Source organism: Synchiropus splendidus, chromosome 13 (genome assembly GCF_027744825.2).
Source record: "Synchiropus splendidus isolate RoL2022-P1 chromosome 13, RoL_Sspl_1.0, whole genome shotgun sequence".
Taxonomy (NCBI): domain Eukaryota; kingdom Metazoa; phylum Chordata; class Actinopteri; order Syngnathiformes; family Callionymidae; genus Synchiropus; species Synchiropus splendidus.
In genome coordinates, this window is record NC_071346.1 from 1,501,260 (window position 1) to 1,516,261 (window position 15,002).

The 15,002-nt window shown below is 48.8% G+C and overlaps 1 protein-coding gene across 1 annotated transcript in view; it reads left to right on the forward strand.

Annotated features, from left to right (window-relative positions):
- b4galt2 (UDP-Gal:betaGlcNAc beta 1,4- galactosyltransferase, polypeptide 2) overlaps positions 1-15,002 on the forward strand; it is a 78,227-nt gene that overhangs the window by 58,121 nt on the left and 5,104 nt on the right. The window contains exons 5-7 of the mRNA XM_053884362.1: positions 5,906-6,093; positions 7,025-7,147; positions 12,178-12,282. Of these exons, the coding sequence (XP_053740337.1) occupies positions 5,906-6,093; positions 7,025-7,147; positions 12,178-12,282 (416 nt within the window). The remainder of the gene's footprint in view (positions 1-5,905; positions 6,094-7,024; positions 7,148-12,177; positions 12,283-15,002) is intronic.

A 15,002-nucleotide genomic window follows, 5' to 3' on the forward strand; every position in this document is an offset into this window, starting at 1 on the left:
CGCACTCGCACCCGGGCCGGAGCAATATCTCACCGTGGCGGGGAAATTGAAGAGGGCCTCGGCGTTATTAGGGCGAGGCAGATGGTGTCCCGCTTCGGTCCTGATGGGAAATATATGGACGCGTGAGTCATCCGACGGCAGCCAAAACAAACTCTCCCGCACAGGACTGTGGGAAGAGAATGAAGAGGTTTGTGGTGGGAAACACATTACATGAAAGATGAGGATGGTTTTGGACTGGCACACCTGCCGTGGCAGAGCAAACAAGACGGATGGAGGCTGCTTTTCTGAAGCAACAGAAGCGATAATGGCTGAGGAGGATTCATGCCATCGTTGTCCGTGGGAGGAAGCCTCAGGAGCCTGTTGGCTTCGGCACCGGTGCCTGGTGGCGGCGCTCAAACTGTGTGTCAGGTTCCTGTCTGTGAGCAGGTCTGAAGCTGCGCCATGGTTGGACCTGACCCGATCGCCATGTCCATCCACTAGCCAGCAGATCATCACTCATCACCACTCGTCCTCCTCTTCAGCTTTTGTTTCATCATTGTCATCACCTCTGAAGGTCCATATGGTGGGACGAGCTTGGCGCTCTGCCGTGTGTTTGGACGAGACGACACCGCGACCATCTGGTCTGGTGGCTTTGCTTCGCCCCCTCTGACCTTGCGGACGCTTCTCTTTGTCAATCCTGTCCTCGGTCATGTGGCGTGTCACCACATCGTGTACTTGTATCTTCAGTTTTGGCTGGGTGACACACGCCAGCCCACACCTGCGGGCTGCGCTGACCTTTGCTGTCTGCATGCTGTTATCCTCGCCATGCTTCTCCGTCCGTCTATTCCTGACCCACTTCTCTGCGAGCGTGCGCCCCCGTGTGTCCGAACTCACTCCACTGTTAGTCACTCCTCTGAGACGGCGCAGTCATGGGAGTGACACGGTCAGACTTCAGAGCAACCAAAGACGCAGTGTAGACAACGGAGTTGGAAAGGTCAGCAACTCACTCCTGACTGTCAGAACTAGCGAGAGTTCATGTAGTCTCACTCACACACATGTAGACGCCTCAAGTTAATGTGGTCATAATGTACACTTCAGTCCTCAGAAAAAAAGAATCAGTCATGATGTTGGATATCAGGCAAGACTGGACTGGCTGTTCATTGTTGGGCATTTGGGATGTTTCTGCACACTATTGTTATTATGACCCGCCATCAGTTAGGGACCATCAACAAATTCTAAAGCGTCAAAGTATGAGTGAAATCTTCAATAAGGCCATGGAAAACAAGCATTTTTGGAGAGAGAATTGTGACAAGGTTTTTCACCACACAAGACAAAGGACTGACAGTTTGGGTCATGATCTGGAGAATAGAATCTGACTCCATGATCATTTCTTCACCTGATTTCTAATGTTTCTTCAGCAGCATCTAGGAACTGTGTCCAGACTGCTCCATAGTTCAAGTCAACTGAACTATGGAGTAGCTGTATCTCAGGTCTCTGACCATTGAAGCCCTAAATAAAGCTGGCAGAGCAGCCTGTCAGACACCAGCGGCTTCTACCAGAGACCTGAAACATTGAGTTTCTCATCTCTGCACTGCAGAGTTCACTGTTCTATTGAGACATCAACAAACCATGATGTTGGAGACAAACTCCACTCCTGAGTTTCATCATGAAAGAGTTTCAAGAGAGACTGTAGTGTCCAACACATGGAAGAGAAGGAACATGGATTTATCATGAGAATTATCATGATCTCTGAAAAGGCAACCTCTATCGTGCTTTCGACCATATTGCCCATCCCTAATCTGCGCATGTCAGGCATGTGCCATGTCAGGTCATCATGGAGGTTGGGCTGCTGAAGACAGCGATGCCGGGGCCGTGTCTGAGTGCCGCTCCAGCCCCGCTGCACGATGCCGTGGTGATACGGAGGTGACCCAGCTGCGCTAGCAGTGGTCGTCATAATCTGCCATTCAGGCCGTGGGTAATGAGAATCGATTTCTGCGTCTCTCTCTCTCTCTTCCTTCGTTCTGCCTCTCAGCATGTCAAGTTCAGATCCGGGCGCTCAGACTCAAATGTCGAGCAGCTTCTGCCGTGCTCCTATTGGCCGACACAAGTGACTCACGCCGGCCCGTCGCCGCCACCGCCTGGTGTTCGGTGGCAGGCGGTAATTGAATCCCTGACCGTGGCCCTTCTCTGTGTCCAAGTCTCTCACACACAGGTCCCGCGTGACTCGGCTCACCATGGACGGCTGACACGAGTGTGTGCGGCAGGGCGCGGCGGCCATCAAGCTTTGATGAGTCTCGCTTTCCCAGGTGCTGAGGGACTGAAGGGATCATCATCTTTTATTAGCAAGGCATGGGCGAGTGAGCTTAGCGGCAACTGAGCGAGGCTGCTAGTGAAAACAATAACATCTCTCTTCCTCTCTCTCTCCTGTCGTTTTCCCGGATCCTCCGACCGTGTTCGGAGCCTTTTACTGTTAATTGTTTCTCAGCAGCCACATATGTGCGGCGTTTACTGGCGATCACTGAAACGCCGGGTAATTTAAACCCGCCTGGAAACCATTGACTTTTATGAGCCGGCGAGTGCTCGTACGCTGCCACGACGGCGTTTCATGGTGTTTATCATGAGCTACTAAAGTCCACGCTGCAGAGGAGCTGCCTCCACTGGATCCTCCTGCCAGTGAGATGAGCTCAGCAGCAGCTCCCCCGGTGGTGACCAGGTGATAGGCCGTCTGTCTGGGGTGGACTGATAAGTCCTGTCACACGCTCCTCGCCCGCCACACACTTGCTGGACGTCCATCTGTCCCCATGGCAACAGTCCAGGTACACAGTGAGAGGAATCGCTGCAGGTTTTTGGAGGAACAAGTGGTAATCTGCAAACGCTCCGTATAGATTTGTCTCCCGGAGCTGCGATACGGCTGACGGGGTTAATTAGCTGTCAGAGGGCGTGTAGAGCCGCTGATACTGGACGGATCAGAGGAGCGGCTCGGACTGGACCGGACCGGCCCAGAGGATGGAGCGGAGCGGGAAGTGAAGCGAAGAGGATAGATGTAACAAACTGAAGTAGCTCTGCAGCTAACAGGCTTATTGTTGTGGTAGTCGACTAGTCACCAACTACCTCAGCATACAGGTCGGGGGTGAGACTGAGGACCTGTCCAGGGTGTCCCCTGCCTCCCACCCTGGCAGCTGGGATGGACTCCAATGAAAGGAAGGAGCGGAATGAATTATTTCTGGCTCCTCAGTCCATACGCCTGCACACATTCTGATCCTTCATTTTGTCAAAAACAAACTCGCCTCACTTGTCAGTAAACTGCTGTGTGTGTGTGTGTGTGTGTGTGTGTGTGTGTGTGTGTGTGTGTGTGTGTGTGTGTGTGTGTGTGTGTGTGTGTGTGTGTGTCCTCGTGTGTTTGCACTCTGCATTATGTAGCGCCTGATCAAAAATTAATGGAGCAGAAATGTCCTTGAAAGTTAAAAGAGAAGTGGCGAATTCAGAGCCAAACAAAACCCTGGCTCCATGAAAGACCCCTGTTTTCAAACTCTTCCATTCCTGCTTGCGGTTTTGGGATTAATCACAAATTCACACATGAATAGTTCAGCGCTCTCGGGCCGCTGGAAGGAAACAGTGGTCAAGCACTTTCGCTCTGCAGTTTCGGCCAAGTAGCTAACGGCTGGAGTGGTGGGGGTGGGGGAGGGGGGTGGGGAGCGGGTCCTGCGTCAACAAAATAAAGGAGCAATATTGTAAAAATGAGTGGCAGAGGAGAGCAGCATCCTGACGTGGCTCCCTGCCACATGGACCTGATTTATTCATCAATAAAAACATCCATTGCTGTGCTGAGCCGTGTTGACAAGCTTCCCGCCAATAATGCATCCATTTTGTTGACTCCTTTGAATCCACTCTGGTTGCTCCAGGGGTCTGCTGACGCAGCCAGAGTTTTGCCTTTTAGCTCAGCTCACTCTTCATCATTCCAGACCCACCAGGCCTCAGTGTTATAGATATTTCTCCAGTTCATCTGTGTCCTATGATCTAGGAACGCAAGGCAGGGACGCGTTCACATGGCAGGGGTTTTTCCTGGAGAATGAGTGTCTTTGGGGTTAGAAGCACTTTGGTTTGGTAACACTTGGAGATGAACTGAGGACCATCCTGTCAGTTTTGAGGGCCTCACTTCTAACCTCAGAGGTCCAAAATGAAGCCGGAAGCCTGCGACGTGGGCCAACTGTTGAGCACATTTTCTGACGTTTGATACAAACCTATGGCTATCTAAGAGTTTCAGTAGTTGCAGTGCATCATGGGACATGAAGCCTCTACCAGGTGTTGACATGAATCAGTTTGATTGACAGACGTTGCACACAAAAAGCCAGAAATCCCCCGTTGTTGTTGTCCAGACTCTGCAGTGCTGAAGTCAGACTGTGGTGTAACTTTTGGGAGTGAGATGTCCTTGCTGCTGTTGCGGTCACGCTATGCAAATATCCATTATCTCATTTAGCGTCGATAGTTTCTCGTCTTCTAATGAAGTTGGCGAGCCGTCGTCCAGAATGATGAAAGAAGCCAAGAGTTTCTGAGTGATATCAGGATTGTGTGTGGAGAGATCACAGTGGGACCTGCTGTTAGAACACAAGCAGGCTCTGACGGAACAAAGACTCTCCGCCCGCTGTCACTCCAACAAAACTCAACAAAAATGATGTCGATGGCTGCCTTATTAACCAAAGCAAGAGGTGTGTGAGATGGTTTCTGCACCACTGCTTGGACAAAACCTTCAAAATTTAGTTCAGAGGAGTTCAAGGTGGAGGTGGGACTGCACCAAGGCTCAGCTCTGAGCCCCTTCCTGTTTGCCATGGTGATGGACAGGTTGACAGATGAGGTTAGACAGCCCCTTGGACCATGATGTTTGCAGATGACATTGTGATCTGTGGTGAGAGCAGGGAGCAAGTGGAAGATAAGCTGGAGAGGTGAAGGTTTGCCTCAGAAAGGAGAGGAATGAAGGAATGGAGGTGATCGCTGTGGCCACCCCTGACAGAAAAAGAAGTTTGATGACTGTTTATTAACAGTAAGTAAGCAAGTAATTAGTTTATTAACATTTACTATATGTTCCCAAAACCCCATGTGTTATTATATATAACAATAGTCTCTCACAGTCTGCATGAAAAAAACTTGGAAGTTTTAGGATGAGCATGGCCATTTATGGCGTCTTCTATGAAGCCTTATAATGCATGATGCCTCCCTGCTTCAGGTCAGGTATGTCACGGGGGCAGCAGCCAAAGCAAAGAGGCCCAAACTTCCCTCTTTCCTGAAACCTCATCCAGTTCTTCCTAGGGATGAGACCAACCAACCCCGACCTCTGAGGGACAAGCACCTCAGCTGTTCTCTTTTGACTCTTTGACTTTTGTTTACGCCCCAAAACTTGAGTGTGTATCTGTCTGAGCTGGATTTATCCCAGCCAAGTGACGACTTGAAAACACCTCCAGGACTTGTGGAACCTTCAGCTCTTCTGTGATGTTGAGAGGATCGCACCACGTCCAGACGGACGGACGTTCTGGTCCGGTCTGGTTGTCTCGGTGACTGGATGCTTTATTTGCTGCCTCAGCATTAAACCACTGTGTTATTGTGGCTGGTTTATCAACGCAGTGCCAAGCTGGAGCGCCTGCTGCTGGCTCTCATTATGCCGCGCGTCTTCATCATCCGAACAGGCAGGTTATTATCAAGTTCAATGGCGGATGTTGCTCCATGTCGAGACAAGAACAAGTGTGTCACTTATGGAGTTAATTGAATGTGTTATTAACATCCTGATTCAGCGAAGTGAAGATGTGTCGCTGCTGAAAATGTTTCACACCATCTCTCAAGCGGATGACAGGGGGGCCCATTATCTCCTGAAGTGATCGATCCCTCTGAGGAAAACAGGCCAGCTCACGTGTGCGTGTACTCCTCCTCCCCCCAGCTCGGCGAGGACACCTTCAACCGGGCCAAGCTGCTGAACGTGGGCTACAGGGAGACCATGAAGGACGCCGACTACGACTGCTTCATCTTCAGCGACGTGGACCTGGTGCCCATGGACGACCGGAACCTCTACCACTGCTACGACCAGCCCCGGCACTTCGCCATCGCCATGGACAAGTTTGGCTTCAGGTGAGCTTGCAGGGCGCGCAACGCTGAGTCGGGATTTCGACTGAGAACTCCACAACTATCGAACACACACAATGGTCTTTAACAACAGCTGCTAATGACTCAGCACTCAACTGCCTCATGTAACCACTGCTGAGACACACCTGAACCAGGACTCTGGTTCTCTGGAACACAGTTATTTTGAGGTTTGAACCCTCACATTGAGGCTTCAACGTGTGTGCACCGGCGGAAATGTCCACATGCTTGTGCAGAAATCATGGAAATGTTTTCAGTTTTCTGTGGAGTAGATCAATCAAAATCAGAGGAGTATTTAAAGAGAACGCGACCCTGCACAGTGACCTGGATTTCTTTGGCTACTTTCCGTTTGCAGCCTGGGATTGAGTGGATTATCCCCTTGAAAACATGGACAGTGTTGCGGTGGTGATTTCACCGGCTCAGATAAAGGTTCATTTCCAGAGCCGTGTCTGCGATGTACATGTGAATTCCTCGCCACTGCGAAGCCATGTGTGAAACACTGAACTCCCCTCTACGTCTAATGGCTTTGGTTCTCAAGGTTCAAGCAGCTTTTGAAAGGGAGGAGTAGCGCAGATGGCTGCGCTGACTGCAGCTCAGTGAGGAGCAGCATTAATCATCCTCAGTACGAGGACAGACTCAAGACTCGTAGCACTAACGTGGCAATCACTTCCTGTTTCCTCAACTGATTTGCATTTAAAGCTTCATTTAGTGACTTCAGTTTGAGTTGTTAGGTGGCGAGTGAGAAGCCATTCATCCACTTCAGCGTCCCTTCACAAACACAGTCCCAGTGGTCTCATGAGGCCCATCCTACCTGTGACACCACACGAACCAAAGCTCTTATGATGAAGGTGGCTGCCGCGGCGCTCCTTCGCTGCGAGGACGGTGGTTTGACTGTGGGGATTCTTTCTCTCTGCTGCAGGTTGCCGTACGCTGGCTACTTCGGCGGAGTCTCAGGCCTCAGTAAAAAGCAGTTCCTAAAGATCAATGGCTTTCCAAACGAGTACTGGGGCTGGGGAGGGGAGGACGACGACATCTACAACAGGTAACCATGGCGACACACAACAGACTCACACACTGACACTGTCTCCTGCTGGCCTTGACATGTGTCCGCACTGTTCAAATCTAGAGTTGGACCCCAGAATATTGGTGTCAACACTGATAAATATAGATGAAATTCTTGTTTTCTTTGTCGCTATTGCGGCTTGTTTTCCAGCCAGAGCTGATCCCTGAGTAATTTTAACAGAAGTGTATCAATATCTATCTGAAATAAGTGTTAAAATACCTGTTTTTATTTCACAAAAATATGATACATGAAACCTTTGGTTTCAACTGACCAGCACTTGAACTTCACATTCAGCAATTATAGCCAAGTGTTAGGCTTTTACATTGAAACTGAAGAGCAGAAACTTGAAGTGAAAATGTCAGTCGCCCGGTTTGATTCAGTCGCAGACACACACACTCACCTACACACGCTCCTCACCGCCTGCATCCTCTTTGTCTCTATTGTGTCTGTTGTGTTGTTGGGCGCCCCACCGTCGCTCACGCGGCGCAGCTTATCAGTACCTTTCCAGTTTAGCTGCATTATAAAGGAAAAATGGAGCTGTGGAACGTGGCTGTTTCTGTGAATGGGCTCTATCAGTCGGCACAGATTGAGCTTGTTTGTCTGCGTGTCTGGCACGCTGCGATAGAGGTGGGTGAGGATAACAGATGATGCTGAACATCTAACCTTTCACTGTGTGTTAGCATGTTAGCTGCTCTTCTTTGAGTCGCGCTGATGTTGCGGTGGCTGAATATAAAAGCACCAGGATTTATGAAGCGGCTAATAAAGGAAACACCTGTCGGCTGCTCCAGGTTCTGAATCTTGCTTCTGTTCTCTTGAAGGCTCCAGCTGTGTGGAGGAAGTCACTCTCTGTTGTTATTTTAGATCCGGTGGTTGTGAGGGAATCGCTTTTTCTGAACTCCAACAAGGTCGTTCTCAGGATGAGAAACAGCCGCAGAATAAATCGAGCTGGACTTGGAGGTCGACACCCGATCTGCTTCTCCGTCTGTAGTTGTCAGCTGGAAACGTCCTTGGGAATTTATTTGGTGGGAAACATGGCGTGAACACACAAATGGTCCCATCAAGAGCCACTCTGGGTGAAAGTTAGAGGGCCATGCTGCTGGAGTGGGGAGGGAACGTCACACTAAATCAACCGATGAGAAGCTGCTCGTGCTTTAATGGCTAATGGAGAAGACCAGGCATAGCAACTGAATGTTTGGACCTGTGTTCATGTGGTTCTGGGGAGGACAACATGATCATCTGGATCTCTGACAGCTTCATGTTCCCATCATGCTTTTCATTATTAATCTCTGGGGTTTTTTTTTATTCATCCTTAATACTCTTCCTCAGAGCGACCAACTGCTGTGTAATGTTCAGCTAGATTAGGTGCTTTTAGCATGACATGGCTTTCTCTTTCCCCTTGAATCACTTTTCCTTTCACATTTAAGAAGAAATAAAAATAATAAAGTCATGATTAATCCGATCCATGTGTTTGACCAGGCCCATTGAAGCCTCCTCCACCTTCACCTTCACCATCCTCTCGTCACGCCTTCATCACTGTATCCTCTCTCCATGAGCTCTGCCTGACCTCACTGTCTCCAAATCTCACGAGGCTTTGCAGTTTTCTTCCAGTCTTCAGTCTTCCAGCCTCTGCCTGGATGATCATGTGACCTCTCTGAGATTCCTGGCTACTGAAGTCGGAGTGTTTAATTCGAGGACAGTGGGTGTGGATACTGAAGGTTTTCTCTAGCTTAATGATGTCGCTGGGTCACTGATCCTCAGCAGAGGACGAGCATCTGCATCTTCTTAAGGGGTGGTGAGTTCAGCCGCAGCATCCGATTGTGTTCATCAGCCTGTCAGTGTCCTTGAACTCAGCGCTGATCTTTTATCTGCTCAGTCTGTGACAGTTTCACTTCTCCCTCTCTGAAATGGTCCTGCGAGCCGCCAGCCCCAGGGGCCCGGGCCAGGACCCCACAGCCGCAGTGACACATGCCATTTGAGCACAACACAGCCGTGACAGTGTGGGGAAGCGAGGGAGCCAGTGTTGGGACTTCACTGCTTCACTCGTCTGAACACGCAGCATTCGCCCGCAGCAAAGACTGTACCTGCCCCCGGGGCCCCTGTGACAAACCACACATACTCAGAGCTCCGTCCTGTCAGGCTCTCACGCTGCCCTTTCTCTCGCCCGCCCGGGTGGGTCTGAGCAGATCCTGAGCCAGCACCACTGGAAGCTCTGGGAATTGCTTCCTTACAGCGGGTGTGAATACAGGATATTTTCATCTCTCCTTGGAGGAATAGCCTGAACGTGTTGAGTGTCAGAACGCAACATGAATGTGCTCCATAGCTGGACGGAGTGTCAGTCAGCCCCTCAACTCTTAAAGGGCCCTACTCTGCTTTTCCTCCAGCAATCTCACGCTGTTGTAGAGAAGCTTCCAACGCTTCTGTGTATGTTCATTGAAAGTTAACAAAATGGCTGCCTGACTCGAAATACCTTATTAGAGAGCGCAGTAGGGACTACAAAAATGGCCGACAGTCTTTGACTGTGAATCTTGGTGTGCTCCAGTTGTCCTTGGAACTGGGTCATTCCCAGCTCCGCCCCCTGATGATGTCACCCGATGTTTGGCGTGGGGGGGTTTGGAGCAGGTTCAGTGGCGATATGAGTGGTCCAAACATAGAGAAGTCAAGTCAATCTACGCCGCTTGATTTGATATTTGAAAAATACATGCGCAAGAGACGTACGCCGGACGTGAACCAGCAACCTGGTGACACACACGGATGAGCTTTAACCACTATGCTGCCGCTAAGTCAAGTGAGCAGCTGCTCAGGTGAAGCCTCACAGCCTGACGTGTTCATAGCATGTGGCTCTTCTTTTTTCTATCGACCCTGTTTGCTGAAGAATCAGCATCCAGGAGGAAAGGTCTGGTGCTTGCCGGGCACAGAGGGTTCCCTCAGAAACATGCCTGTCTGTAGTCATGGAGATTGTTAGAAGCCGGGAGCGTCTGGACTCTCCCACAGGTGTGGGCAAGCGGTTTCCCCGATCGAAACCCTGCCTCTTGTGTGGCAGGTTTAATGGAAGCCTCCAGCAGAGAGACGGTTGGTGCACGTTTCCACTCTCCTTCCTGCCCTGTCGGGGGGCGGAGCCCAGGTGGCGTGGAGTCAGATGAGCCCCTCGCTGGCGCTGACCTGTGTTGCACATGGCCAGAGGAGTCGGTGGAAGCTCACAGCCACCCACAGACTCACACCACGACATATTTGATCGGATTAATCACCAGCTCTTGTCTCCTGCTCCCACCAGCGCGGCTAATTGCATTAGAGCAATGATGTGGAAGCGCTGCCCGGCCTCGCTCCACTCTGCCCGGCCTCGCTCCACTCTGCCCGGCCTCTGCCCGGCCTCGCTCCACACTGCCCGGCCTCGCTCCACTCTGCCCGGCCTCACTCAACACTGCCAGCCCAAATGAGAGAGGGATAAGTGGGCGGCGATGGAGCCGGGCCGTCCGCTCAAACGCAGGGAGGAACTAGGTGGGAAACACGGGCAGCGCCCCTCAACTCCAACTGTCTGTGTGGTAGTCATGGCACAAGTGGCTTAAGTCATAGATGAAGTCGTCCTGCTCCTTCAGTGCTCCTCAGCCCAGGCACCACGTTCCTCTGAGCAGGAGGAGATGGTGTCTGCAGCAGCAGGTCGCCGTGACAATGAATGAGTCTGCTTTCTGTTGGGAGTCACTCAAATGCATATTCTCACCTTCAATTCACAGTTTTTACCTATTAGGCCCAATTTATTACAAATGTAATATCAATATCAAATTTCAGAGCAGAACCAAGGGAGTGCAAATATTCATAAATCAATTGATACATGAATGATATAAATCAAAATTAAAAATCAATTATTTTTTAAAGAAAACAAAATTGTATAAAAAAATCATACAGAAGAATGAGCAAAAGAATGATTTTTTTTCAATAATTATGACCAAGATTAATGCGATTAAAAACATTTTAATTCAAATTAGAGATAATTAAATAATAAATGTATATGACACAAAACATCACAACTGTATGTGTCACTTATTTAAATGGATGACAAATATTTATTTTAAATACTATTAAAATTGCTTGCAGTAGTTACTGTAGTAACTATGTGAAATGGTATGTCTTTAAAGTCGCACCGATGAAAATATATGGACACCTGTTCTGTTCTTGTATTATTGTAAATTATGAATTATGTCTCATAGTGAATCAATGCAGTACGAGTAGCTCGATATTCAGAAGTGTGCACCAAATATGGTTCAGAACTGCACTGAAAGGGTGTGAAAAGAAAAACTGTGCGATAAAACCGGTGACTAAAATAGATGGGAGCATATCAAGAGAAATGAGTGCAAATAAAAAAAAGTCCTGACACAGAAAGCTGTGGCTCGGGGCGGCGCCGGGCCCGGGTCGGCTCCAGAGTCTTGTGTAACATCATCCTGGCGTCTCATATTCCATCTTCATGGCGAAGGTAAGATGAAGGTGTGGAGGAAACAGCCGCAGCACGACGGAGGAGGCAGCGCTGTGTTGAGAGGCAATGTCAGGCTTGGGTGCGCTCAGAGGCAGAGGCAGCACAAGTCAGGTTTCACTGCAGGTATGAGCCTCACAGATGCTCCGTCTGTGCATTTCAGCAGCTTTTGTGAAGAGCTTCTGTTCTCTAAACTCCATTGTTGTCGCATTAGATATAAATCTGTGTGCAGATTTGCTTTGAGACGCAACATTAGCTCTCATCTCCGCTTTGTTTCCGTCCAGAATGAGCGTAAATCCTGCAGCAGCTGCTGTTCTGCAGCGTCGCAGATGAGATGATGAAGGCAAGCTGTCTTTGTTGGGGTTAATGCTGCTCACTCGGTTCTTCCTCTCTTTTCTTTGGCCGAGCAGCTTTTGTAAACCTCTTTCTCCATCATCACGATACTCTGGCGGAGGAGCGTTTCCTCTCTCACTCCACAGTGGGAGCTCTCCGTCTCCTCTCCGCCTCCGTGTTTGTCCCACTAATGGAAGCTCTGCTCACCTTGCAGGATAACTCTCAACGGGATGAAGGTGTCCAGGCCTGACGTCCGAATTGGTCGCTACAGAATGATCAAGCACGAGAGGGACAAATACAACGAGCCCAACCCTCAGAGGTACTGCATCACTGTCCACGCAGCCGCTCAGCCGGGATCAATGCTGCGGCTTCTTCCCCCTGTTTGCATGGTTCTTCTGTTCTCGGAGACGGTCATTAGTGGGACCTCGGTTAGCGTCAGGAGCTAGCTCTCACAGAAGCAGCATGTCTGAGTTCACCTGCTCTAACAGAGAGACGTGTCTGGGTTCAGGTTTTCTCTGACACGCAGACAGTGACTGTTGTGAGGGGCCATCCAGCCACAGGGGCAGAAGGAAAGGCCTTCAGTCAGAGGTGGGCAGTTAAAGGGCCACATTATAAACTGCGACTGTTGTGAGGGGTCCTCATGCCAAAAGAAAGGCGGCGATGACTACGAAACGTGACGGAAAAATCTTAAGTAACAAGGACCAAATGAACCATAAAAGATCAATGGACACAAGGAAGGAAACAGAAATCATACTAAAATCGAAGATAAATTTATTATTATTAATTTATTTCAAAATATTTTTTGAATTTTCTTTTGACCAATTTTGAAGAAAATACTAAAAGAAGAAGATGAACAAAACGTTAGTCATGAATGTGTTGTATTAAGTGTAGACCCAGTACTGGCTAAAACAGAAACAGGTTATAAAAAATGACAACTTATCAGTTGTATACCATTAGTCTGACCTCAAGAGGGCCGCATATGGCCCCCGGGCCGCACTTTGACCGCGTCTGCCTTTAATCAAACTTCTAATTTTTTGGATATAAAATATGCTGATGCATTATATATTGTTTCATTTTATATAAAGATTCTCTATATAAATCATAAAAACACTTTTTAGACAGTAAGTTTGTAGACCTAATATTTCAGTATAATTATTACTAGCCATTAGGAGGAAAACTGACAGGTAAAATGGGAACATAAAAATAAATGCATAAAAAATGTAGCAGTGGCATCAGTAGCAGTGAATGATTTTGCGGTTAGTGGCAGCAGAGGGCCGCATGAGGCCCCCGGGCCCCGTGTCTGCACGAACTTGACTCCATGATTCGCCACATGAACCCAGCCGGAGTGTCTCTTCAGAGGAACCTCTGTCTGAGAAGGTGCCGTCCACCTCAGACTGGTGGGGTAGACGGAACTGCTGACTCAGCGACTTGCTACTGCTGCGGCGGTTCTGAACAATGCTCTCCTGACCTGCTTTGAGGAGGTTTTGGGCTGCAACTGTGTTGAGATGAAAGAGATCCAGTGCGGAGAGATGAGCTGGACACATTAATCACCAGGAGCGCGGCACCTCACATTAAGCAGCTTAAACCTGGATTATCACTGTTGATTCCTTTCATGCCTGGCTCGTCCAGGCCACGCCGCTCCTCCAAACACACACCCAAAGCTGCGGCGCCACAGTGATCCGGTCCAGTCTGGTCCCACCTTCACGTCACGTCCTGTAGTCAGACTGGATCCATCAGCCTCCTGCCCTCACTGACCACCACCACCTCCAGATCCAGGCTCCGGCGCCGGAGGTCATGTGTCTCTCTTAAATGAATCCAGTTCAGACATTACACCTGACTTCATCAGCCGCGGGTGAATGAATCACTGCTCTAACTGCTCAAAACAGATGTGATGTGGAACTCCAGAAACAGAGAAACGGCAAACCAACGCTCGTGGTTTTAGTGGAATCTGTCTCTGGCAAGAATGCACCGATGATTGAAATGTGGAGCCTCCAAGAACGCAGCGTCCCCGACACCTCATCTCTCACTGCGCGTTTCTACCGTGTGCGTGTGAGAGGGTGCGGCCTCAGCAGCGGCAGTTTCAGATTCGGAGCAGCTCAGACCGTGACACCTGGACGGCAAACACCTCCTGGCAAATTGGATTCTCCGCTGACTCCAGTGTGTCGCACAAGCTCAGCTGGTGCTGCAGTTGGCAATGGACAGGTGACAGCTGTATCTTGTGTGGCTGAAATGGACCTTTGACTGGTGGAGTCAGTGTTTCTATTGGAAGAGTGAGGACTCATGTGCTGATGGCTGATGATCAGAGCACATCTGCTGCCCTTCAGCCGAGAAAATCAAAGCCCAAACAGGAAACGAAAGCAACTTGTGACTGCGATGTTGGTGTTCTCCTTTCGTCATGCTGTCGTTTCCACCACATCTCCACCTCAGTCTGTCTCAGATACTCAGGTGCATTATTTATCTGCTGTGTTTTCCTCTTAACTCCATCAGGTTTTACTTGTGAAAAATACTATTATATTATTATTCTAATACTATTACTTTTACTTTTATTCTATTGGGTTACTACCTCCAGTACTACTCCAGTTGATACTGCAACTGTACAGAAACCTCCTCTGTGAGTATTGTTCCTATGACTGGCAATAGTTCTCACTAATACTGGCCACTACTTTTGCTATTGCTACAACTGTATTGGTTGTTACTATGACAACCACTGCTGCTACTACTACTCTCACTCTGATACCTTTTCTGCTGCTACTACTACAGCACTGCTACTACAGTATTTTATGAATTTGGGTTTAAATAAAAAAACAAAATCATTTTTTAATTTCTTAGACAAATACAATTTATGAAATTGTATTTTCTGTTTGAATTTTATTTTAAGTATTGTTATAGTGGTGGTAAGTAGTAGCCGAAATGTAAATGTAAAAGTAGTCCTGCAACCAGTTTTATTGATGCAGTACTTGTGAACTAAATAACAAAGGGCTATTAGTAGTGCTAGTAGTACAAGTACTACCTGCAGTGGTACTCTGAGTAATAGTAGAG